This window comes from Medicago truncatula, chromosome 4, assembly GCF_003473485.1.
Source record: "Medicago truncatula cultivar Jemalong A17 chromosome 4, MtrunA17r5.0-ANR, whole genome shotgun sequence".
Taxonomy (NCBI): domain Eukaryota; kingdom Viridiplantae; phylum Streptophyta; class Magnoliopsida; order Fabales; family Fabaceae; genus Medicago; species Medicago truncatula.
Window position 1 is genome coordinate 39432318 of NC_053045.1, and position 26077 is coordinate 39458394.

The 26077-nt window shown below is 34.2% G+C and overlaps 3 protein-coding genes and 1 pseudogene across 4 annotated transcripts; all 4 read left to right on the plus strand.

Annotated features, from left to right (window-relative positions):
* The first annotated feature begins 828 nt into the window (after positions 1–828).
* Positions 829–5075, plus strand: LOC11446151 (disease resistance protein RUN1). The gene is made up of 4 exons (XM_039832979.1): positions 829–1740; positions 1893–2997; positions 3094–3381; positions 3522–5075. The coding sequence occupies exons 1-4, from the start codon at positions 1232–1234 to the stop codon at positions 4782–4784; spliced, it is 3165 nt and encodes a 1054-aa protein (XP_039688913.1). The 5' UTR covers positions 829–1231; the 3' UTR covers positions 4785–5075.
* A 1478-nt stretch (positions 5076–6553) lies between these two features.
* On the plus strand, positions 6554–11411 carry LOC11441898 (disease resistance protein RUN1). Its single transcript, XM_003607643.4, has 4 exons — positions 6554–7580; positions 7748–8855; positions 8945–9217; positions 9340–11411. The coding sequence occupies exons 1-4, from the start codon at positions 7111–7113 to the stop codon at positions 10474–10476; spliced, it is 2988 nt and encodes a 995-aa protein (XP_003607691.2). The 5' UTR covers positions 6554–7110; the 3' UTR covers positions 10477–11411.
* Positions 11412–13738: 2327 nt separating this feature from the next.
* LOC11441353 (disease resistance protein RUN1) lies at positions 13739–17976 on the plus strand. 2 transcript variants are annotated; one of them, XM_039832978.1, is made up of 5 exons: positions 13739–14325; positions 14600–15686; positions 15787–15864; positions 15997–16191; positions 16325–17976. In XM_039832978.1, exons 1-5 carry the CDS (start codon positions 13856–13858, stop codon positions 17702–17704), a joined length of 3210 nt encoding a protein of 1069 aa, XP_039688912.1. In that variant the 5' UTR covers positions 13739–13855; the 3' UTR covers positions 17705–17976. The 2 variants fall into 2 exon arrangements, with proteins under 2 accessions (XP_039688912.1, XP_003607692.2); XM_003607644.4 differs by having other exon boundaries at positions 15787–16191.
* A 2982-nt stretch (positions 17977–20958) lies between these two features.
* Positions 20959–25233, plus strand: LOC11445042 (disease resistance protein RPV1-like; annotated as a pseudogene).
* Positions 25234–26077: the final 844 nt, after the last annotated feature.

Sequence of the window (26077 nt, forward strand, 5' to 3'; positions counted from 1 at the left end):
GGACATGTTTGATCGTTAAATGATTTATTTTATTTTAAAAAAAAATCATTCCTATCATTTAAAAGTTGTAATAATTAAATATTATTTATTAAAACTTTTAGGAAAATAAAAATGTTTAAAAACTCCAAATTTATTTACACTTTAAAAGATTAATATACGACTTTTTCTAGTGTCATCCCATACAGTTCTAGTTACACTCAATTTTTAATTTTTTTACAAAAATACCGAAATTGTCCTCTCCATGTAAATTTCTTACAACTTTTTTATTATTATCACTTTTAACCTTTTTTACATAAACTAAGTAAATTCAGTTTACATAAATTGTGTAAACTCAGTTTACAAAACTGTGTAAAGTCAATTTACGATAGTTTACTTCAACAAGTGTTGTTGCATTTATGTTTTAGTTTACTCTTATAGTCTTTTTGTAACGGAAAATGATAGGTTGACACCTTTTTTTATGTACCATTCATGTACACCCTCATGTGACAGGGGTATATTAATCATTTCACATCACACCATCACTCTTTTTTGGATGAGTTTCACTATTTTTGCCACATGTCGCAATTGTTTGTGGATGTCAAAGTGTGCATACCGCCTAAGGTGGTCCATATATAAGTGCTCTTTTGTAACTATGACGTGCATTGTAAATTTGTTTGGCAACTGTCAAATTGTCTTTCTGTATATCCTTTAAAGTCAACAAGCACTTTCTGATTTAAACAACCTACCAACATATGACCACTTTTATAGTCACCACCTCTTTCACAGTCCAACACAAGTTTTGGTTTCTGGAAATCCTACATTTCTTTGTTTGACAATGAACCCAATTAATCATCTCTTTTCGATCTTCTCATATTTCTTTTCAGGGATAAAATATATTGAAACATCAATGGAAGATGCTTCTGCATCCGACTTTGGAACAACGAAAGATTCAACCAAATCAATGTATATATTAAAAAAGATGAAAAACAATAAAAGCTTAGAAAAATTATTTATAAGGTGAAAAATGCAAATGAAGGTACAAATAAACGCAAAGCGTTGAAATTTCAACCCCGGAAGTTTCCTCCCATATCAACGTCATTAATTAGAAGATGCCAAAAAATCATTACTACCATCAGTATCACCCGCTGCATGCTTGTTTTTATATAACTTTTATTATATTCTATTCCACTTAGATTCATGTTTGCCCAATCCAATCCAATCCACTCTCTTCTAAAAAATTTATCTTATTCATATGGCTAGCAGCAACAACCCCTCTTCTTTAGCTCTGGTGACATTGCCAAAAAAGAAAAAGAACTTTTATGACGTGTTTGTGAGCTTCAGAGGTGAAGATACTCGCAACAATTTCACTGATTTCCTTTTTGATGCCCTCGAAGAAAAAGGTGTTTTTGCATTTAGGGATGACACTAATCTTCAAAAAGGTGAATCCATAGCACCTGAACTCTTTCATGCAATTGAAGGGTCTCAGGTTTTCGTTGTGGTCTTGTCAAAGAACTACGCTTTCTCAACTTGGTGCTTGAAAGAATTGGAATACATCCTGTGTTGTGTTCAAGCATCTAAAAAGTATGTTCTACCTGTGTTCTATGATGTTGATCCTTCTTTGGTGCGAAAGCAAACTGGGATTTATAGTGAAGCATTTGTCCAACATGGACACAGATTCAAACAAGACTCTCAAATGGTGCTACGATGGAGGGCAGCTCTGACACAAGTCGCCGATCTCTCTGGTTGGGATCTACGTGATAAGTAAATAATCTTTCCTCTCTGTGAAATATATATTTGAATTCACTTTTCCTTTTTATACTATAGTTCTCGTAAAGAAGAAAAACATATGTTATTTTGTTTTTGTTTCCTAATGTGATGATTCATGTCAATGGTCAACTTCTTTAATCTTTCAGGCGACAATCTCTAGAGATTAAAAAGATAGTTCAACGGATAATAACTATTTTGGACAGCAAATTATCTTCAAGTGCTTCAAACGATTTAGTTGGGATGGATTCTCCTAGACAAGAATTAGAAAAGCTTTTACTTTTGGACTCTGTTGATGATGTTCATGTTGTAGGAATTTGTGGGATGGGTGGAATAGGGAAGACAACCCTTGGCATGGTTCTATATGATAGAATTTCTCATCAATTTGGTGCATGCTGTTTTATTGATGATGTAAGCAAAATGTTTAGATTACATGATGGGCCACTCGATGTTCAAAAGCAAATTCTACATCAAACTCTCGGTGAAAATCACAATCAGATATGCAATCTTTCCACTGCATCTAACTTGATTAGACGTAGACTATGTCGTCAAAGGGTCCTTATGATTTTTGATAATGTTGATAAAGTTGAACAACTGGAAAAAATAGGTGTTTGTCGTGAATGGCTAGGTGAGGGAAGTAAAATCATTATAATTTCTAGAGATGAGCATATATTGAAGAATTATGGAGTAGATGAAGTTTACAAAGTTCCTCTCTTGGATTGGACTAACTCTCTTCAATTATTGTGTCGAAAAGCTTTCAAACTTGATCATATTTTGAATAGTTATGAAGGGTTGGTTAATGGCATACTACATTATGCCAATGGCCTACCACTTGCAATTAAAGTATTGGGTTCATTTTTGTTTGGTCGGGATATATCTGAATGGAGAAGTGCATTGGCTAGACTCAAAGAAAGTCCAGAGAAGGATGTTATGGATGTGTTGCGATTAAGTTTTGATGGGCTAAAGGAGCAGGAAAAAGAAATATTTCTTCATATTGCTTGTTTTTTCAATCAAGTTTGGGGGAAATATCTTAAAAATGTTTTAAATTGTTGTGGATTTCATGCCGATATTGGATTAAGAGTTCTCATTGATAAATCACTTATAAGCATTGATGCAGATGGATTTATTCACATGCATGGTTTGTTGGAAGAGCTAGGGAGAGAAATTGTTCAAGAAAATTCAAGCAAAGAGCAAAGAAACTGGAGGAGGATATGGTTCGTAAAACAAGTCAACGATGTCATGTTGGAGAAAATGGTAAGTAGTTGTTTGGAAAAAAAAACTTATTTTGATTTTATTAAAACTATATATATTCAAAGTTCTAAGTTGTTTTTCTTTTCTGCAATGCTTTAGGAAAAGAATGTTGAAGCCATAGTTTTGAATCATGAAAATGACGGTGAAGATGATGCAAAGATGGTTACGATAGTCGAACACTTGTCTAAAATGAGACATCTTAGATTGCTCATCGTCAGGTGTCCTGTGAACACCTCAGGAAACCTTAGTTGTTTTTCTAAAGAACTAAGATATGTTGAGTGGAGTGAATATCCTTTCAAGTATTTGCCATCGAGTTTTGACTCTAATCAACTTGTTGAATTGATCTTGGAGTATAGCAGCATAGAACAGTTATGGAAAGGCAAAAAGGTACTATAAACTCTCTTATTATTATTTTTTTTATAAAAATATAAACAAATTAGAAATAATTTATTATTTCCCCATTTTGAAGGTAAACTTATAAACAAAAGAAAATAATGCCTCTAGTTTTTTATTTCTTCATGTTACAGCATCTGCCTAAATTGAGAAATTTAAATCTAAGCCACTCCAAAAATTTAATAAAGATGCCACATTTTGGAGAGTTCCCGAATCTTGAGCGGCTAGATCTGGAAGGATGTATAAAACTTGTGCAGTTGGATCCATCTCTTAGTCTTTTAACGAAGCTTGTTTACTTGAATTTGAAAGATTGCAAATGTATAATAGGCTTACTCAGCAACAATCCAAGGCCTTTGAATATAAGAGCGTCACATTCCTCATCAACGACGCCCTCTAGCTTGAAACGGAACATGTTGCCTAAGCATTCCTCATTGCAGACTCCCACAACACACACAAATTTGTTTTCTTCCTTGCATAGCTTGTGCGAACTTAACCTTAGCTTTTGTAATCTACTTCAAATCCCCAATGCAATTGGATGTCTATATTGGTTAGAAGCATTAAATTTAGGGGGAAACAATTTTGTGACAGTACCTAGTCTGAGGGAGCTTTCAAAACTTGTATATTTAAGCTTAGAGCATTGCAAGCTGTTGAAATCTTTGCCTGTACTTCCTTCTCCTACTGCTATCGAGCACGATCTTTATAAAAACAATCTTCCTGCATTCGGAACTAGATGGCCTATAGGATTGTTCATTTTCAACTGTCCTAAATTGGGTGAAACGGAACGTTGGAGTAGCATGACATTTTCATGGATGATACAATTCATTCAGGCAAACCGACAATTCTCCCATGACTCCTCTGATAGGGTTCAAATTGTTACTCCAGGTAGTGAAATGCCAAGTTGGTTCAACAATCAGAGCAAGGGTAATTTAATACGAATAGATTCTTCTCCGATTATGCACGACAATAACAATAATATCGTTGGCTGTGTATGTTGTGTAGTATTTTCTATGACACCTCGGAGTCATCCAACAATGAGAAGGAGTTCTCCATCGAGACAGACCTATTTGGGACTGGAATTTACTGATACTCATGGCAGAGTGATTGAAAAAAGCAATACTGGTATTCAAGTAACTCTCAATGACAGACTTATTACGGCCAAATCAAATCACATCTGGCTAACCTATTTCCCTTTGGATTTGTCCTCGGATCTTTTGAATAGAACTCTCTGGGTTGATACCAGTAGATATGAAAATGATTTGAAAATAGAAGTGAAGAATTGTGGGTACCGTTGGGTTTATAAACAGGATCTACAAGAATTCAACTTAACAAAGATGAATCACAGAAATTCCTTAGGTGGAAAACTCAAGTCTTTGGCAATTGAAGGTGAGGCACAGTGAATCATAAGCTGTTGCAATCACATTCGGATGCCAATGAATTTTTGCAAACAATAAACACTAATATAGTTATTATTGGTATTCAATATAAAGAGACTTCCACACACCTATAAAAACTAACACAAAAGATGTGTAGTTTTTTGTTTTGTTTGATATATGGATGTGTAAGTTATTAAAATATAAAAACCGTATTGATAGTAAGTAGTTAAATATAAGGATCAATTTGACAGTTTCATAGAGTTAGAGATATTTTGAAATATTCATTGTATATCTATATCATGACCTATCTGAGAATCTCCTAAAAAGTTAGAGACTGATTTTGTGTTTACTCAATTTCTTACAATTGACTCCTCCATACAAAAAGATGACAAAGAATGTGAATTAATTCAAATCCACTTAATTTATATTTAACTTCACCATGCTTCATATAATATTGGAATTTATTTTGTTTCCTCAATGATGTTAAGAAATAGAAACTGTATTTTTTTGGCATGCATCACTATATATCATGCTCTGATTGTATAACTGAATAAGAAGGATGTCTTCTAAACTTCCTTTTTAACTAAGGTTTATAACTTTGGTTCTCATGAACATAGCTCAGTTGGCAGGGACAATGCATTGTTATATGCAGGGGCTGAAATTCGAACCCCGAACACCCCACTTATTCACCTTAAAACGTGAATTCTAACCACTAGACTACTTAACAAAAAAGAAGTTTTACAACTTTGATTTCATCCGAAAACTTGAATCAAGAATCTACTACTGAAATAGCAACCACTTTTGCTCAATGTTGCCTGCATAATAATAATTAAAATTAATTCAATCTTGTATATGGATTGCAAACAAAATTCATGTGTATAATATAAATGTAAGGTTGACTGAGAATCTATTTGTTTGAGAAATTGGAGCATGGAGGTTTGAGGGTAAGGCGGATGAGGAAGCTGAAAGTTTCTTAGGTCGACTTTCCCTTGCCTTTTTCACTATGCTCACTCTTTCCCCTTGACACATTCAAGCCCTCACCACTTTCCTCAACCCTAATGTCCTTGAACATGGTCATTTCCTTGGTTCTCAAAGCCGTTTGGACTTCCTCCAAAGTAGTGGTGCCCTCCTTACCATAAAGGATGGCATCCTTAAAATGCTTAAAAGATTTTGGTAAAGAATATATATAGTAATAACAAAGCCTTGTCTTCATATTCCATATTCACCTCAATGTTTGTCAAGTCATCAAGTATCTTGTTGAATTCCATGAATTGATCTGTGATAGGTTTAGACTCCACCATCCAAAATGAGTAGAATTGTTGTTTCAAGAGATGCCTATGAGCCAAATATTTTGTCATGTATAATGACTCAAACTTCAACTACATCAATGTCGCGGTAGCTTCTGTTGGGCCAAATCCTATCTTTTAATTCATTCTTTGCTTGATAAAAAAAAAAAAAGATACATTCGTTATTTAATGAATCTAAAAAATAAATATTTATTTTCCTTCAAAAAAAGAAATTATATATAAGGAGCCTTTTTTAATTAAATTTTTTTCATTTGTGTCCAATTTTTTTTTTTTTTTAAGGTTTGTCTCCATGTAAGACCAGCTCATGGTCATACAAGTATATTTTATTTTATTTTATTTTAAATTAACATCATGACAAGTATGAAAATTGACAAGAGAACCTTTTTTGTTTTTATAATTTATTGAGATAATCAGATTTTGTCATCTTTTAAGTTAATTATTTTTTTTACAAAGTGACAAATAAAAAAAATATTGACTGAGTAAGTGGACCAATTAATACCCGTGTTTGTTTCGTTGAAACTTGTTCACATTTAACATAGAGCAATCCAAGAACCATAATTGAGAAGCGATCTAGGAGGCTGATGTCCTGGAATCTTATTATATTTTCTGGTATCTATGTTTTTTGGTGTTTTTTAATTTAGGTGGGTGATTTTGAAGAGACGATAAAGGTATTTTAAGAAATGCATGGGGTGTGATTGAAAAACTGAAAAATGAAAAATGAAAAATGAAAAATGAAAACCTGCAAGGGTTTAACTATGCAAATGCTTTAAACTTGGATGGAGGACTGAGAGATTTAGGAAGTTTCCTGCTCATGAGTTTGGATTAAAATAAAGTGAGGAGAGAAGTTTCCATGAAGCAAAACTTGAAGTCATAAATAAAAAAACAAACAAAAACTACAAGACAAGTAGTGGGTGGGAGGATTTATATATGTTCCACAGTTGTCCCTTATTTTACATTCAATTCAATATCCTCAACAATAATTTGGCATTCTCTTGGCTTCCAGCAGTATCACCCAAAGCAGCAGCGACTCCTCAACTCCAATCATGACATTGTTGGAAAGGAAGAAATATGACGTGTTTGTGAGTTTCTGTGGTGATGACACACGTAACAAATTCACTGATCATCTTTTTGGTGCCCTCCGAAGAAAAAACATTGCTGCATTCAGGGATAATAGACATCTCAACAGTGGTGCATCCATAGAACCCGCACTCTTTCGTGCAATTGAAGTCTCTCAGATTTTCATCGTGGTCTTGTCTAAGAGTTATGCTTCCTCAACTTGGTGCTTGCGTGAATTGGTATACATCCTTCTTCACTGCAGTCAACCATCAGAAAAACGTGTTCGGACTGTTTTCTATGATGTCAATCCATCTGAGGTACGAAAGCAAAGTGGGAGTTATGCTAAAGCCTTTGCCAAACATGAAGAAAATTTCGGTCAGGATCATGTGAAAGTTCGACAATGGAGGGAAGCTCTCACACAAGCAGGCAACATCTCTGGATGTGATCTAGGTAATAAGTAAGTCATCTTCTCTGATGTTTATGGTCTTGCTTATATAGTTTTAAGCTTTGACTAACAGATCTAGTAAATGACGATTTACTTTCCCTCTTCAAACTAGAGTTTTCTAAGAATAAAATGATTCTTCAAGATATGCAGATTTATGGTTAACTCTTTTATACTTTCAGGCCAGAAAATGAAGAGATTGAAACTATTGTTAAAGAGATAGTGGAGACGTTTGGTTACAAATTTTCATATCTTCCAAATGATTTAGTTGGAATGCTTCCTCCTATAGAAGAATTGGAAAAGTGCTTACTTTTGGACTCCGTTGATAAGGTCCTGGCCGTTGGAATTTGTGGGATGAGTGGAGTTGGGAAGACAACTCTTGCTTCTGTTTTATATTGCAACAAGAAAAACTCACCTCAATTCGATGCATGCTGTTTTATTGATGATGTAAGCAAAAAATTTAGATATTACGGTCCAGTTGGTGCACAAAAGCAAATTCTACATCAAACTCTAGGTGAAGAACACATTCAGATATACAATATGTATGATGCAGCTAATTTGATACAAAGTAGACTATCTCGTTGTAGGGCTCTTATAATTTTTGATAATGTTGATGACAGCGAACAATTGGAGAAACTAGCTGTGACTCGTAAATCATTAGCTGCAGGGAGCAGAATCATTATAGTTTGTAGAGATGCTCATATCTTGGAAGAGTATGGAGTGGACGCACTTTACAAAGTTCCATTCTTGAATGAGACAAACTCTCTTCAATTATTCTGTCGAAAAGCTTTCAAGTGTGATAATATTAAGAGTGATAGTTATGAGGAGATGACATATGACATGTTAAATTATGCCAATGGCCTACCACTAGTGATAAAAGTGTTAAGTTCATTTTTGTACAATCGAAGTATCTCTGAATGGCGAAGTGCATTGGCTAGATTGGGAGAAAGTCCAAACAAAAATATTATGGATGCCCTACAGTTTGGTTTTTATGGGCTAGAGAAAACAGAATTTGAAATATTTCTTGACATCGCTTGTTTTTTCAATGGGCGTGAGGAAAAATTTGTTAAAAATGTTTTAAATTGTTGTGGATTTCATCCTGATATTGGATTAAGAGTTCTTGTTGATAAATCACTTATAAGAATTTCAGATGAAAATAAGATTGAAATGCATGGTGTGTTTGAAGAGCTGGGCAGAAGAATTGTTCAAGAAAATTCAACTAAAGTGGCTAGGCAGTGGAGTATATTGTGGCTCCATAAATATTGCTATGATGTTATGTCAGAGAATATGGTAAAGTGGTTACTTATTTCCAATTTTTATGAAAGCAAAATATACATTGAACTGACTAGGTTTCTTCTTCTTCTTTTTCAATGCTTTAGGAAAAGAATGTTGAAGCCATAGTTTTGAATGGAAATGAGAGAGATACAGAAGAATTGATGGTTGAGGCATTGTCAAATATGAGCCGTCTTAGATTACTTATACTCAAAGATGTTAAATGTTTAGGAAGACTCGACAATCTTTCTAACCAATTAAGGTACGTTGCATGGAATGGATATCCTTTCATGTATTTGCCATCAAATTTTCGGCCCAATCAACTTGTTGAATTGATCATGGTGGATAGCAGCATCAAACAACTCTGGGAAGGCAAGAAGGTACTATATATTCTTCCGTATAATTTTTCCGCTCTTAGAAACTTACAAACCCAGTTATAAAGGTAAACTTTTAAAGAAAAAGAAAATAATGCCTGCATTTTTGTTGATCTTTGACATCACAGAATCTGCCCAATTTGAGGACTCTTGATCTAAGCTACTCTACAAATTTAATCAAGATGCTAGATTTTGGAGAGGTCCCAAATCTTGAGCGGTTAAACCTTGAAGGATGTGTAAAACTTGTGGAGATGGATCTATTTATTTGTCTTCCAAAGAAGCTTGTTTTCTTGAATTTGAAAAATTGTAGAAGTCTCATATCCATACCCAATGGCATATCTGGTCTCAATTCTCTTGAATATTTAAATCTTTGCGGTTGTTCCAAAGCGTTAAACAATCTAAGGCATTTGGAGTGGCCTTCTTTGGCTAGCTTATGTTGTTTACGTGAAGTTGATATTAGTTTTTGCAACCTAAGCCATCTCCCTGGAGACATTGAAGATCTAAGTTGTGTAGAAAGATTTAATTTAGGCGGAAACAAATTTGTGACGCTACCTGGTTTCACTCTGCTTTCAAAACTTGAATATTTGAACTTGGAGCATTGCTTGATGTTGACATCTTTGCCTGAGCTTCCTTCACCTGCTGCTATCAAGCACGATGAATATTGGAGTGCGGGAATGTATATTTTCAACTGTTCTGAATTAGATGAGAATGAGACTAAACGCTGCAGTAGATTGACTTTTTCATGGATGCTGCAATTCATTCTAGCAAACCAAGAATCATCTGCCTCCTTTCGTTCGATTGAAATTGTTATTCCAGGCAGTGAAATACCAAGCTGGTTCAACAATCAAAGAGAGGATGGATCAATATGCATAAATCCATCCCTCATTATGCGTGACAGTAATGTCATTGGCATTGCTTGTTGTGTAGTGTTTTCTGCGGCACCTCATGGTCTAATTTCAACAACAAATGGACAGAAACCTGTCTTATATCTAAGTTTTCATAGAGGTGACTTTGAGCTTCATTTTAGCATTCTAGTAAATGCAAATCCTATTATCTCAAGTCACATGTGGCTAACCTATTTCACTAGGGAATCATTCTTTGATATTCTGAAAGATATAGGCAATAGAGCTGACGATTGTATCAGTATGGAAGCTTTCATTGTAGATGGCGAAGGTTTGGAAGTGAAGAGTTGCGGGTATCGTTGGGTATTTAAGCAGGATCTGCAAGAGTTCAACTTAATAACGATGCAAGCAGAAAATCATTAGAGTCCAACTTAATATCGTTGCTCGATTTTACTTAACTCCATTTACTCCTTTTTAATACACAGATGACTGTCATGTGGAAAAAATAAATAAGGGTTGTAATTAAAAGAATTAATAGAGTATTCTTTGATACACCAGTACACTTCCATCTTCTCTCCTCATCTTCTTCACTGCCGCATCTACCTCTTTCTCCTCCTCCTTTGTCGCCACAAAAAAGTCATGGAACTAGTAATAAAATTAAATACTTCCGTCGCCACAAATTGTGTATATATAACTTCATCGATTTGTGAAATTTCATGGAACTAGCTTTGATTTTTACCTTGTTTTTAGTTAGATGTTCAAATTATGCAACCTTAAATAGGACTTGAACTGGTATACGATGAGTTACACTCGAACGTGAACATTCAATTTATGCTGGTATATGGTATAAGGGAATATAAAAAGTTAAATTTTGATATTTGTGTATTCATGATTCTTTTAATTTATGCTGGTATATGGCATGAAGTAGATTGAGGGCGGCGGTGGCGACGAAGGAGGAGGAGAAAGAGGTGGAGGGACACCGAAGAAGATGGGAGAGAAAATGAAAGTGTACTGGTGTATGAAAAAATACTATATTAATTCTTTTAATTATAACCCTTGGATTTATTTTTTCCACATAACTGTCATCTGTGTATTAAAAATGAGTATATGGAGTTAAGTAAAATGGAGCAAAGATGGACTCGGATTTTGAAGTGAGGTGAAGAAGGGAGGAAAAAAGGAAAGCGCTATGTGCACTTCTGTTTTGTTTTGATTTACATGTATTTCTTGCTTTTGTTTTTGTTTTTTTTAAAATAAGGTATGCCACATGGCACTACCCAATTGATCGAAAGGCAGGTGCCATTGGCGCCTTAAAGGCACTGAAATGCTCCCCTCCCTTCGTCCCATATTAGATGACCTAGTTGACTCTAACACACATACTAATGCATATCTTTTATTTTTAATATCTTTAAATATCTATTTGAAAAAAATTATGAAAATTTAATATTTTGAAAATATTGATCGAGACGGATCCAACAACATCTTATATGATACTCCCTCCGTCCCTATATGTAAGCCCTTTTTGCTTTTTTTCACATTTCTTAAGAAAAGTTGTTAGTGCAATTAATGTGTCTATTTTGTGTGTTAATATTACTAAATTATCCTTTGTTTATATGCGTATTAAATTTGATTTTTTATATTTCAAGGCAAGTTGGTAATATTAATTAAAGATATGTTTAGGAAAATAATAATAAATGAATTTAGTAATTTGAAAAGGGGTTTACATTTAAAGACAAAAATAAAGTCAAATATGTGTTTAGATATAGGGCCGGAGGGAGTATTATTTATCTTTGTATGTTACTAGAAAAATATGATTAAAGTATGTCAGGTCAAAAATGCATATTGTGAAACAGGTCATCTAATAAGGGACTAAGGAAGTAATAATTTGCATACTGATTTACTCCCTCCGTTCCAAATTGTATGTCACTTTAGAAAAAGTATTTGTCCCAAGTTGTATGTCACTTTACAATACCAATGAGTTATTAATGTTATTTTTCCTATTATATCCTTAATTATTTATTACTCTTTCTTCTTTCAATTCTTTCATTTATCTTTCCCATTCATTTATTAATGATAATTTTGTAAAACAACTCATAATATCTCTTTCCCACACGGTATTAATTACATTTCTTAATATGTGTGAAATGCCCAAAACGTCATACAGTTTGGGACGGAGGGAGTATAACTATTTTATTTTTGGGTCATGCTAACCATTAGGGATGGCAATCGGCCCCCAATGGGCAGGTACTATAATGCCCGTCCTCATACCCGTGTTTGTAAAAAATACCCGTATCCGAACCCATACCCTCGTGGGCAACAATTTTACTGTCCGTCCCCATGCCCTATGGGCATCTAAATGCTCGTACTCGCGCCCATTACCCGCACTTTAATACAAAAAACAATAAAAAAGAAAAGAAAAATAACTGAATTTAAATCGATACATAAAATTTTGCAAATAATAGTATTTTGCCAAATCAAAAGCATTCAAAGTTTATATGAAAAATCAAAATTTGAATCATTATCGTTGACAAATGAGTCATAACCACTTAGATACTTGTAAAAATGTTACAATTAACTAATTAATTTTAGTGGTATATAAATTTAAATTTATAATAATATTTATTTATATATATGCGAGCTGCGGGGCGGGCTGAACATTAGAGTGCCCGTGCCCGCGCCCATGCCCGTTAAAGTTTGCGGGTAATTACCCGAGCCCGTCCCCATACCCATAAGTGCGGGTATTTACCCGCCCATTACGGGTGTCCGATAGGCTTGGGTCGAATTGCACATTTTGATCTTTAAAAAGTCAAATTTATCACTTTTAACTATTTTTCAATGCTATATTTTTATTTTTATCCCCTTATTCAATGCTCCAAGGGCAATGGTTAACATTCTTCTTTATTTTTTTTCAAAGGGGAGTTATAATTACTATTAGGACCGAGGAAGTACTATTGCTCCACCTGGTCTTAAATATAAACAAATTTTACTTTTATTGACTACGTACATCATTAATAAAATTTGGGCTTAAATGCTCTTTTGGTCCCTTAACTATTTAATTGGTATCGCTTTGGTCCCTTAACTAAAAAAAAGATTATTTGAGGATTTTAAGTTTTTTTTTAGTCTCGTTTTGGTCCCTTCTGTTAGGTTTCCGTTAGTTTTAATAAAAAACGTTAAGTGTGGACACGTGTTACCTTATCATTGGCTCTGATTTTTTTTATAAAAAAAAAATTAATTTTTTTTAAATATAAATATTTTATTTTTTTGTAAAAAATTCCCAGAACCAATGACAAAGTGACACGTGTCATTTTGTCATTGGCTTTGGGATTTTTTTTTTTACAAATATATATATTTTAAAAAAAATAATAAATTTAAAAATAAAAAAAAAAACTCAGAGCCAATGAGAAGGTGACACGTGTCCAGGAGTTAACTTTTTTTTAAAACCCTAACGGAAACCTAACAGAAGGGACCAAAACGAGACTAAAAAAAAACTTAAAATCCTCAATTAAATAGTTAAGTGAGCAAAAGAACATTTAAACCTAAAATTTGCTTATATTTAGAAACTGAGGGAGTATTATAAAATCGCATCGCACCGTGAATCGTGATGAGGAATCTGATCCGTTCAATTTCCAAACCACAACAAGACAAACCCTCCAGCGAGTCCTTTGAACTATTTCATATTGTATTTTATTCAACTGCTATTGTCCTGGTCCTGCTCTCCTCTCTCTCTCTCTCTGCTTCTCCGCTATCAAATCTTCTCTCTAGCATTAACAAGATCATCCAAATCCGAATATTTTCTTCAGTTCTGATGACATCGTCGTTAAAGAATAATTATTATGACGTGTTTGTCACCTTCAGAGGTGAAGATACTCGCTTCAACTTTACTGATCATCTTTTTGCTGCCCTTCAAAGAAAAGGCATTTTTGCGTTTAGAGATGACACTAAGCTTCAAAAAGGTGAATCGATAGCACCCGAGCTCATTCGTGCAATTGAAGGGTCTCAGGTTTTCATTGCGGTCCTCTCCAAAAACTATGCTTCCTCAACTTGGTGCTTGCGAGAATTGGAATACATCCTTCACTACAGTCAAGTTTTTGGAAGACGTGTTCTTCCTGTTTTTTATGATGTTGATCCTTCTGAGGTGAGACATCAAAAAGGAATTTACGGTGAAGCCTTTTCCAAACATGAACAAACATTCCAACATGACTCTCATGTGGTACAAAGATGGAGGGAAGCTCTGACACAAGTGGGGAATATCTCAGGCTGGGATCTTCGTGATAAGTAAGCAATCTTCTATTAATTGATTGTTTTACTTTTCCATAAGCAAATTTTAAGGCTTTGACAATTAAATTTTACCATGTATATTTGATTTCACTTTCCCTTTTCAAACTAAAGTTTAGCACAACAGTTCTCTACAAGGATGAACAAAATTATGTTATCTTCGCATTTTTTTTTCAAAGAAAGATTATGTTATCTTTGCATGTTCACATTCTTTTTGTTTTAATTCCTTATGTAATGATTAAGTGTTATTGGTTGACTTTTTCTTAACTTTCAGGCCTCAATATGAAGAGATTAAAAAGATTGTTGACGAGATATTGAATATATTGGGTCACAATTATTCATCTCTTCCAAAAGAACTAGTTGGTATGAATTCTCATATAGATAAAGTAGCAAATCTATTACTTTTGGACTCCATTGATGATGTTCGGGTTGTAGGAATTTGTGGGATGGGTGGAATAGGGAAGACAACTCTGGCTACTGCTTTATATGGTCAAATCTCTCATCAATTTGATGCACGTTGTTTTATTGATGATCTAAGCAAAATATATAGACATGATGGTCAAGTTGGTGCACAAAAGCAAATCCTACACCAGACTCTTGGCGTGGAACCCTTTCAGCTTTGCAATCTATATCACACAACTGATTTGATGCGAAGGAGGCTACGTCGCCTACGAGTACTTATAATTGTTGATAATGTTGATAAAGTTGGACAACTTGATAAATTGGGTGTGAATCGTGAATGGTTAGGTGCAGGGAGTAGAATCATTATAATTTCTGGAGATGAACATATCTTGAAAGAGTATGGAGTTGATGTAGTTTACAGAGTTCCACTCTTGAATTGGACCAACTCTCTTCAATTATTTTCTCTAAAAGCTTTCAAACTTTATCATATTATCAGTGATTATGAGGAGTTGACATATGACATATTAAATTATGCTAATGGCTTACCACTAGCGATTACAGTGTTGGGTTCTAGTTTGTTCAGTCGAAGTATCTCTGAATGGAGATCTGAATTGACTAAATTGAAAGTAAGTCCACATAAAGATATTATGGATGTGCTGCAGTTGAGTTTAATTGGGCTAATGGAGATGGAAAAAGAAATATTTCTTCATATTGCATGTTTCTTCAACGGGCGAGAGGAGGACTATGTTAAAAATGTTCTGAACTATTGTGGATTTCATGCTGATATAGGATTAAGAGTTCTTGTTGATAACTCACTCATACACATTTCAGATGAAAGTAAGATTGAAATGCATGGTTTGTTCGAAGTGCTAGGCAAAAATATTGTTCATGAAATTTCAAGAAAGTGGAGCAGGTTGTGGCTGCATGAACAATTCTACAATGTCGTGTCAAATAATATGGTAAAGTAGTTGTTTAAAATAGATAACTTATTTTCATTTTTATAAGAGCTAACTATATACTGAAACTTATTTAGGTTTTATTCCTCTTTTGCAATGCTAGGAAATTAACGTTGAAGCGGTAGTTTTGTACGGTCCTGGGAACGAAAAGGGAATATTGATGGCTGAAGCATTGTCAAAAATGAACAGTCTTGAATTGCTCATTCTCAAGAATGTTAAAGTTTCGGGAAGCCTAAATTATCTTTCTAATAAATTAAGATATCTTGAATGGGAAGCCGAAAAGGGAATATTGATGGCTGAAGCATTGTCAAAAATGAACAGTCTTGAATTGCTCATTCTCAAAAAAGTGAAAGTTTCGGGAAGCCTAAATTATCTTTCTAATAAATTAAGATATCTTGAATGGGATGAATATCCTTTCTTGTATTTACCATCAAGTTCTCAGCTTGATGAACTTTCCGAATTGATCTTAGTAGGTAGCAGCATCACACAACTATGGAAAGACAAGAAGGTACTATAAATTCTCTTTATAATATTTTTCCTCTTAAAAGCATAGGAAAGAGATCCCCCCCCCCCCCCCCCCAACGTAGAATGTTAACCACAGAAAATAATGCCTCTATTTTTGTTGGTATTTCACATCACAGTATCTGCCCAATTTGAGGAATCTGGATCTAAGCTGCTCTAAAAATCTAGCCACGATGCCACATTTTGCAGAGTTCCCAAATCTTAAGCGGCTAAATCTTGAAGGATGTGTAAGCCTTGTGCAGATTAATTCATCTATTGGCCTTCTAAGAGAGCTTGTTTTCTTGAATTTGAAGAATTGTAAAAATCTTATATGCATACCCAATGAAATATCTGGTCTCACCTCTCTTAAATATTTTACTATTTGCGGCTGTTCCAACACGTTTAAAAACTCCAAAGCACATGGATATTTTTCTAGCTGTTTGTTGCCTTCCTTGCCTAGCGTGTCTTGTTTAAGTGAAATTGATATCAGTTTTTGCAACCTAAGTCAAATCCCTGATGCTCTTGGAAGTCTAACTTGGTTAGAAAGACTAAATTTAAGGGGAAACAATTTTGTCACATTGCCTAGCCTCCGGGATCATTCTAGACTTGAATACTTAAATTTGGAGCATTGCAAGCAGTTGACATCTTTACCTGAGCTCCCTTTACCCGCTGCTATCAAGCAGGATAAACATAAGAGAGCAGGAATGTTTATATTCAACTGCCCTGAATTGGGTGAGAGGGAGCAGTGCATTAACATGACACTTTCATGGATGATTCATTTCATTCAAGGAAAGCAAGATTCCTCTGCCTCCTTTCATCAGATTGATATTGTTATTCCTGGAACTGAAATTCCAAAGTGGTTCAACAATCGGAGAATGGGTAGATCAATAAGCATAGACCCATCTCCCATTGTGTATGACGATAATATCATTGGCATTGCTTGCTGTGCCGTATTTTCTGTGGAACTTTTTGATCCAACTAAGACAAGATATGAATGGGGACCTATAATACGGTTAGGTTTTAAGAGCAGCAATGCTGCAAACAGCAATTATGTGGTCATTCCAGTAACTCTCTACAGGCATCTTATTACAGTCAAATCGAATCACATGTGGCTAATCTATTTTGATCGGGAATTGTTCTTCAGTTTTCTGAGATCTATAGACAATACACTGTGGGAACTTGATCATATCAAGATGGAAGCTTCCGTTATGAATGGCCAAGGCTTGCATCTGGAGGTAAAGAATTGCGGGTTTCGATGGGTATTTAAACAGGATCAACAACCATTTGACTCACCTAACAATGACGTGCCGGGGAAAGAGGAAAGTCATGAGTTCAGACCTGTTCTTTGGGCGATTGAAGATGAGGCACAGAACCGCAAACAGGATCAACAACCATTTGACTCACCTAACAATGACGTGCCGGGGAAAGAGGAAAGTCATAAGTTCAGACCTGCAATTCTTTGGGCGATTGAAGATGAGGCACAGAACCGCAAACACAAGTACAATAAGTCATCTGATTGAAACTACAATGTTTTACTTTGGAGGTTGGAATCATTAGGTAGTCCATTGTATATTTCACCTGTTGGTATCAATGTGTATGATATGTCTTTTAATTATTTGGTTGCCACAGGATGCTTACCTTGGTTGCCATATGTTTTTTCTCCTCGTTTAGGTTGTAATTTTGTTTGTAATAATGTTTACCAAAGGGCTATACCATTTCTGCTCTATTTTGTAAATGATACAGTTCATAATGTTTTTTCCTTCTATATCTGGATCCATATTTTGACATTTGATATTATGGTTTTTATTCCCTGAAAAAAAAAAAATTATAATTTTTATTAATTATTTTCTTCTTTGCGCAGACTTCTTGTTTCATTCTAGTCCTGAGAAAAGGGTCTTGCTAACTTGTTTTCTTGAGTGTTTAGAATCATCTATAAAGTAATAAGAATTTGTTACTTCTGCAACCTCTACCTGATGTGATGAATTCCTCTGTTCTTGGTATTTTCTCATTACTTCAAATCATGTGCATTTGACAGTGGCCTACTATCTTAATTGAGGTAGCTGTTCTTTCTGACCATAACAGCCTAGCACCAAGTTTTTTTTTTAAATAACCGCCTCCATGGAAATGCTAAATGGTTACATCTTTTATGACTTGTTAACAATCTTCTTTTCTTGTGAACAGCAATTATGCTAATAAGATAATATTATTGTTTTTCTTTTTTAGTTCTTTTCTTGTTTGTACAGTGTTCATGTTTCATTTAAGTCACATTGCTCATTATTTCAATCAGTAGTGGATCCAATAAAGCAAGTCTCCCAAATTAGAAAGAAGATCTGTAACAAAGCAGAAAAAATTTGAGTACAATTTATTCTGATGCATGAAGAGTCACTCTATCTACGTTTCCTCCTGCCAAATATTACATACAATTAATAACTAGAATTTGATCTAGAAGTGAAGTTTGACACCGCTGAAGGGTTCTTGTGCAGCACTGGAACAATGAAATTGCAGATGAAATTTCTAACATTCTAGCCATTGAGATAGGGCTAACTGATTATTAGAGTATAATAACTAGGCTAAGTTATTATCATAGAGACAAAGGATATGATCAAATGACACTGTAGCCAGCTACTAAATCTGTTGTTTCTTATTTCAGTTACCCAACTTTCTTGGAAAAGTTGTTAGCTTATAGTGGGTACTACATAAGATTGTATTGATCTCTCAATAGAACTAATGAAGTTGTCTTTCTACTTTATGAGTTAAGAATTTGGAAGATGACTTTAGTAGATAACAAATCATGAGAAGTATTTTATTACTTGGTAATTGTTCATTATCAGATGAACTCCTTAAACAGGATATCAAATTTTAAGCATCTTTGTGAGGCATATCTAAGCATTGGATACATAATTAAAAAGCGAAGACTGGCCAATGAAAAACATTGAACACATTAAAAAAAGTTGTAGCATACACAATAATTATGACTTATGAGGATCTACAATTGATACATTACAGAAATTCCTTAGCCTGGAAATGCAAATTTTTGGCAATTGAAGATAGGGCACAGATAGACAGAACCATTCATCTGATAAAATAAATCATATGTTGTTGCTACTGCATTAAAAACTGTCATTAAATTCCAGTTCACATATTTGTAATTGATTTGGTTCGAGGTTGAAATCAAGTCCGGAGATGTAAAATTAATTTTGATATGTTTGATTGCTATTAGGTATAATTAATTTTATCTCCGAACTTGATTTCAACCTAAAGCTAATATTTGTAACTTTATCTTGTAGAATTTATTTTTGATCTCATATTTATTATTCAACTCATTTTCAAATAAATATACCTATAAATCATTTTACAAGAAAAAAAATCATACTAAATCTTTGTTTGATAAAAAATAGCTGATAAACAATTTGGTTGAATTTGTATTGTTTGGCAAAATTAGCGGTTGAATTAGATTATAAATATGAAACTAGATGTGACATGTGCGACGTGCAGGCTTATGCTTTTCGTTTATGTGCAAAGGTAAACAACTTTAATTATTTTATGGGAAATGCTAAAGAGTGCTCTTGGGGCATTAGTTAAGATGATAAAAATAGAAACATTGTATTTGGAAATGGTGAAAAGTGAAGAATTTAACTTTTTAAATGACAAAACATTGTTGAATTCAATGTAAATATATTACTTTTGGTTTCCTTAACCATTGCCCTGGGGGTATTGATTAGCAAAACCCTTATTTTATTTAATGTATGTATATTATATTATTATTATGTTTGAGAGGGACCCTGAATAAATTTTTGTCACTATAAAACCAAACACATTAACACACGCTAATTAAATTGTCATGACCCACAAGGCATCTTCCGCTCCTATCGTTCATTGTTGCCTAAGACTTTTGGGTATAATATATAAATTATTGGGCACAAGCAGGTGGAAAAAATGACTCGAGGTTGGCATAATTATAAATTAAGACAATAATACAAATCCTTGAAATTTCAATGAATGAACATGTTGTGAATTCCGATCTCAAATCGTGTCATACCAATACGAAATATGATGTGTGGAGCAAAGGAAAGTAGTAACCATCAACAAAGTGTGTGTGCAAGCAATAATCAACAAAACAGCACCTAGATCTAATCTAGGAAACAAAGTGAAAAGCATAAAACACAAGCACAAGATAAAAGGATAAAAGGAGAGGGAAGAGGAAAACAAAGACACCAAGAGATTGTTCACCCAGTTCGGTCCAAACTTGACCTACTCTGGAGGAGAGATTGAACTCTCCAATCAACTATCAATGAGTTCTTACAAAAGAGATACAAAAAGAGTTACAAGAAATTAGATTTGACAAGTTCACAATGAACAATCCTAATTTCTACCCTTTTCCCAATCTCACCAAGACACTCAATGATTTTCTCTCTTCAAGGTGTTTCCCATGTTTCCCAACCCAAGAGAAGCTCTAATCAAAGACTATAAACCCTAGAGTTACTCCCTTTGATTTCCCAAGTTTCTCTCTCTTCCAACTCTCCTTCAAATCTGCACAAGAACACTTAAATATTAGCCCTCCACTGATAAAATCGTGTCACGATTTCCAGGTTGTGTCACGATTGGTGCGTTCGTCCCAAGAAACGACCAGTCCTTATCATGGAAACTTAACGAGCAAGTTTGCAAATCGTGTCACGATTTCCCACAATCGTGTCACGATTTGGCACCCTGCAAACCAGCTCACGGCATCACGAAATCGTGTCACGATGCCAAATTCGTGTCACGATTTCCCTGTTCTTCCAGACCACAAATTTGAAGACAAATCTCAACAGAACAACTGAAAGATGCCGGAAGTTTCCCATAAAATCTAAGTCAGTCCGTTATGAAAAGGTGCCAAGAAATCAACGCTTATGTTGTTTTTTATTAGTACTACCTACTGACTGGGTGTTTTATATATGATTCCATTCCAGTTAGATTCATGTTATCCAATCCACTCATTTCCCATTCAGATGGCTAGCAGCAGCAACTCCACTTCTTCAGCTCTAGTGACATCGCCAAGGAGGAGCAATCATTATGACGTGTTTGTCACCTTTAGAGGTGAGGACACTCGCAACAATTTCACTGATCATCTTTTTGATACCTTCCACAGAGAAGGCATTTCTGCATTTAGAGATGACACTAATCTTCCAAAAGGTGAATCCATAGGACCTAAGCTCCTTTGTGCAATTGAAAACTCTCAGGTTTTTGTTGTGGTCTTATCAAGGAACTATGCTTTCTCAACTTCGTGCTTGCAAGAATTAGAAAAGATCCTTGAATGGGTCAAGGTATCTAAAAAACATGTTCTGCCTGTTTTCTATGATGTTGACCCTTCTATGGTGCGAAAGCAAAGTGGAATTTATGGTGAAGCATTTGTCAAACATGAACAAAGATTCCAACAAGACTCTCAGATGGTGCAAAGATGGAGGGAAGCTCTAATACAAGTCGCTGATCTCTCTGGTTGGGATCTACATGATAAGTAAATAGTTTTCCTTCTATGTGAGATATATTTTTGAATTCACTTTTACTTTTTATATTATAGTTTTCGTAAGGAAGAAAAACCTCTATTATTTTGTTTCGTGCGAGTGCTTTTTGTTTTTGTTTATGAGATTATTTGTGTCAATGGTCAACTTCTTTCATCTTTCAGGCGACAATCTCCGGAGATTAAAAAAATTGTTCAAAGGATAATGGATATTTTGGATTGCAAATCTATATGTGTTTCAAATGATTTAGTTGGGATGGACTCTCATATGCAAAAATTAGAAAAGCTTTTACTTTTGGACTCGGTTAATGATGGTCGTGTCATAGGAATTTGTGGGATGGGAGGAATAGGGAAGACTACCCTTGCTACTGCTTTGTATGCTAAAATCTCTAATCAATTTGATGCATGATGTTTTATTGATGATGTAAGCAAAATTTTTAGATTACATGATGGACCACTCAATGTTCAAAAGCAAATTCTACATCAAACTCTCAATGAAGAACACCATCATATATGCAATCTTCACATCGCATCTAACTTGATACGACGCAGGCTATGTTGTCAAAGTATCCTTTTGATTTTTGATAATGTTGATAAAGTTGAACAATTAGAAAAAATAGTTGTTCGTCGTGATTGGTTAGATGTGGGTAGTAAAATCATTATCATTTCTAGAGACGAGCATATACTGAAAGAGTATGGAGTGGATGAGGTTTACAAAGTTCCTCTTTTGGATTGGACTAACTCTCGACGATTATTATGTCGAAAAGCTTTCAAAATTGATCATATTTTGAGTGGTTATGAAGGGTTAGTTAATGGCGTACTGCATTATGTCAATGGCCTACCACTGGCAATTAAAGTATTGGGTTCATTTTTGTTTGATCGGGATATAATTGAATGGGAAAGTGCATTGGTTAGATTGAGAGAAAGTCCAAACAAAGATGTCATGGATGTGTTGCGTTAAAGTTTTGATGGGCTAAACAAGATAGATAAAGAATTGTTTCTTCATATTGCTTGTTTTTTCAATTGGCATAATGCAACGTATGTTAAAAATGTTCTAAATGTTGTGGATTTCATGTTCATATCGGATTAAGAGTTCTCATTGATAAATCACTTGTGAGCATTGAGGAAGAGATTCAAATGCATGATATGTTGCAAGAACTAGGCAGAAATATTGTTCAAGAAAATTCAAGCAAGGAGAGAAGAAAGTGGAGCAGGTTGTGGTTGAAAGAACAATTCTACGATGTTATGTTGGAGAATATGGTAAAGTAGTTGCTTGGAAATAAAAAAACTTAATTTCATCTTTAAAAAACTATATATATATATATATATTACAAATTATATAAGTATGTTGAAGCCATGGTTTTGGATAGCGAAATAAGAATTGACGGTGAAGAGATGGATGAGGCGATATTCAAACGCTTCTCAAGTCTTAGATTGCTCATCATTGAGGATGTGGATATTTCAGGCAGCCTCAGTTGTCTTTCCAACAAATTAAGATATTTTGAGTGGCATGAATATCCTTTCATGTATTTACCATCAAATTTTCAGCCTAATCAGCTAGTTCAACATATCTTGAAACACAGCTGCATCAAACAACTATGGAAAGGCCGGAAGGTACTATACATTCTCTTATTATTAATTTTCTTCCCCTTTTCAAGGTCAGTTTATAATGTGAACACCATGATACCCGTAGAGTATTGTTGGTTATGTACTCCTCATTCAATCATCTAAAGCAATGAAATAAACTCAAATGTTAAACAAAATTTGCATTCGGGGTAACAGTATCTAACCAAACTCTAAGATATCCAAAAATTTATCAATCTATAAACAAGAGAAAATAATGCCTCTATTTTGGTTGGTCTTTCATGTCACAGTATCTGCCGAATTTGATAACTTTGGATCTAAGCTACTCTTCACATCTAATAAAGGTGCCAAATTTTGGAGAGTTCCCAAATCTTGAGCACTTAAATCTGGAAGGATGTAAAAATTTGTTGCGGTTGGATCCATCTATTGGACTTCTAAGAAAGATTGTTTCCTTGAATTTAAAAGATTGCAAGAATCTTGTAAGCATACCCAACAACATATTTGGTCTCAGCTTTCTTAAAGATCTAAATATGTGTGGGTGTTCCGAAGTGTTTAACATTCCATGGGATTTGAATATAATTGAAAGTGTATTACTTTTCCTACCAAATTCCCCATTTCCCACTCCCACAGCACAAACAAATTGGTTGACTTCCATTATTAGCTTATCATGTTTTTGTGGTCTAAACCAACTCCCCGATGCAATTGGATGTTTACATTGGTTAGAAGAGTTAAATTTAGGGGGAAACAAGTTTGTGACATTACCTAGCCTGAGGGACCTTTCCAAACTTGTATGTTTAAACTTAGAACATTGCAAATTGTTGGAATCTTTGCCTCAACTTCCTTTTCCCACTGCTATCAAGCACAATCTTCGTAAAAAAACAACTGTGAAGAAAAGAGGATTATACATTTTCAACTGTCCTAAATTGTGCGAGAGTGAACATTATTGCAGCAGCATTGCATTTTCATTGATGATTCAATTAATTCATTCGGATGAACCCACAATTCTTCCCTGACTCCTATGATGTGATTCATATTGTTACTCCAGGAAGTGAAATATCAAGTTGGTTTAAGAATCAGAGCAAGGGTGATTCAATACGAATAGACTCATCTCCCATTATCCATGACAATAACAATAATATCATTGGCTTTGTATGTTGTGCAGTATTTTCTATGGCACCTCATCATCCGTCGAGATACCTGCCACTGGAATTTGTTGAAATCCATGGCAAGAGGAATTGCACTACCAGTATTCCAGTAATTCTCATTGAAAGTCTTTTTACTGTCAAATCAAATCACATCTGGCTAGCCTATTTCCCCCTGGAGTCGTTCTGGAATGTTCGGAATGAAACTATGCATGTTGCAGCCTCTACCGGTGAGGGTTTGGTTATAAAGGTGAAAATTTTCGGGTACCACTGGGTATATAAGCATGATCTACAAGAGTTGAACTTAACAATGATGAATCACAGAAATACCTTAGCTGGAAAGCGCAAGTCTTTGGCAATTGAAGATGAGGCACAACCACGACCAAAACTACATTCAACTTCAAAACTTCCAGAGTAGCCCTGTTTTCTCTTTTCAGAATGCATGTACATATTTTGTGTCCGGGTCATTTTCTCTTTTCAAGATAACATATTCTATATTTAATTTTTGCAAACAATAAACATTTAGAAGTCCCTAATATGAACCTCTTTTTTAATAATCCACTCATGATCCTTACTAATTGACCAGTAATGGTAGCAGGCACGGATCTAAGCTCTATCAAATGGGGGCACTTGACCCCACTTCTTTAAATATTTTGTAACTGTTAATTAGTCATTATAATGTATTGCCCCCCCTCTTCAAATCTTGTTTTGACCCCAGAAAGACCATTAATCGAAGCTTTATTAGATTGATTAATGTATGAGTTTTGCTAACAAATTCTCTAAGGATATTGTTTAAGAAACTCTAGAAAAAATTATCTTAAAAATATAAGTCAAACACATGTAAAAATTATAATTATACATTTCTCAATGTAAAAGTTACTATTTTTTTTTTGGTTACATAAAAGTTACTACTTTAAGATACTTAAACAATACCCTAAAGTATTGAAGATAAATTTTGATAATTGTTTAGTCACATACATAAAAAATGATATATTTGACGGCGTATAAAAACACATGGAGAGAAGCTATATTTTTTAATTGTTACGGTGTCTTCAATTTTGAAGAAATAATGCTAAAAAATTTTTGGCTTAATTATAATGGTGTCATCATTTAAAAGATTATATATGTACTCATATATATGTTTTGTCTAAATATAATTTATAATAAAATTTTCTAAAAAATTATATATTTATAATAAATGACCTTGACCCCATAAGTTGGAATTTTTGGATCGGTCCCTGAATGGTAGGTAGATTTTGTTCCTTTCCAATTTACACAGCACAAATTGAGAAGAAGAAAAAAAGTAAGTTGAAATCATGGGCCTGTGACTAAGTTAATTCCACAATTCACAACAACCACTTTAAGATGGTGTGTGTTTACTTCAATATCTATTAGATCACTTGTGTATTTGGGACTGTGTTTATGTGGTTCTCCTGTATTATGTATTCTCTTTTAATTTTATTTTAAACTATAGGGCGTTGCAGAGGGTCTCCTATAGGCTATATGCATCCCATTTGTTTAGAAAAGGTAAAAAAAAAAATATTATGATAAACATCCACAAAACAAATTTTGTTTTTTGTTTTTTTTTATAAAAAAAAAATCTCTGATTCATCGTATGTCAAAATCATTTTTTTATAGTCCGTAACAAATGACGCCCAATTATTTACTCT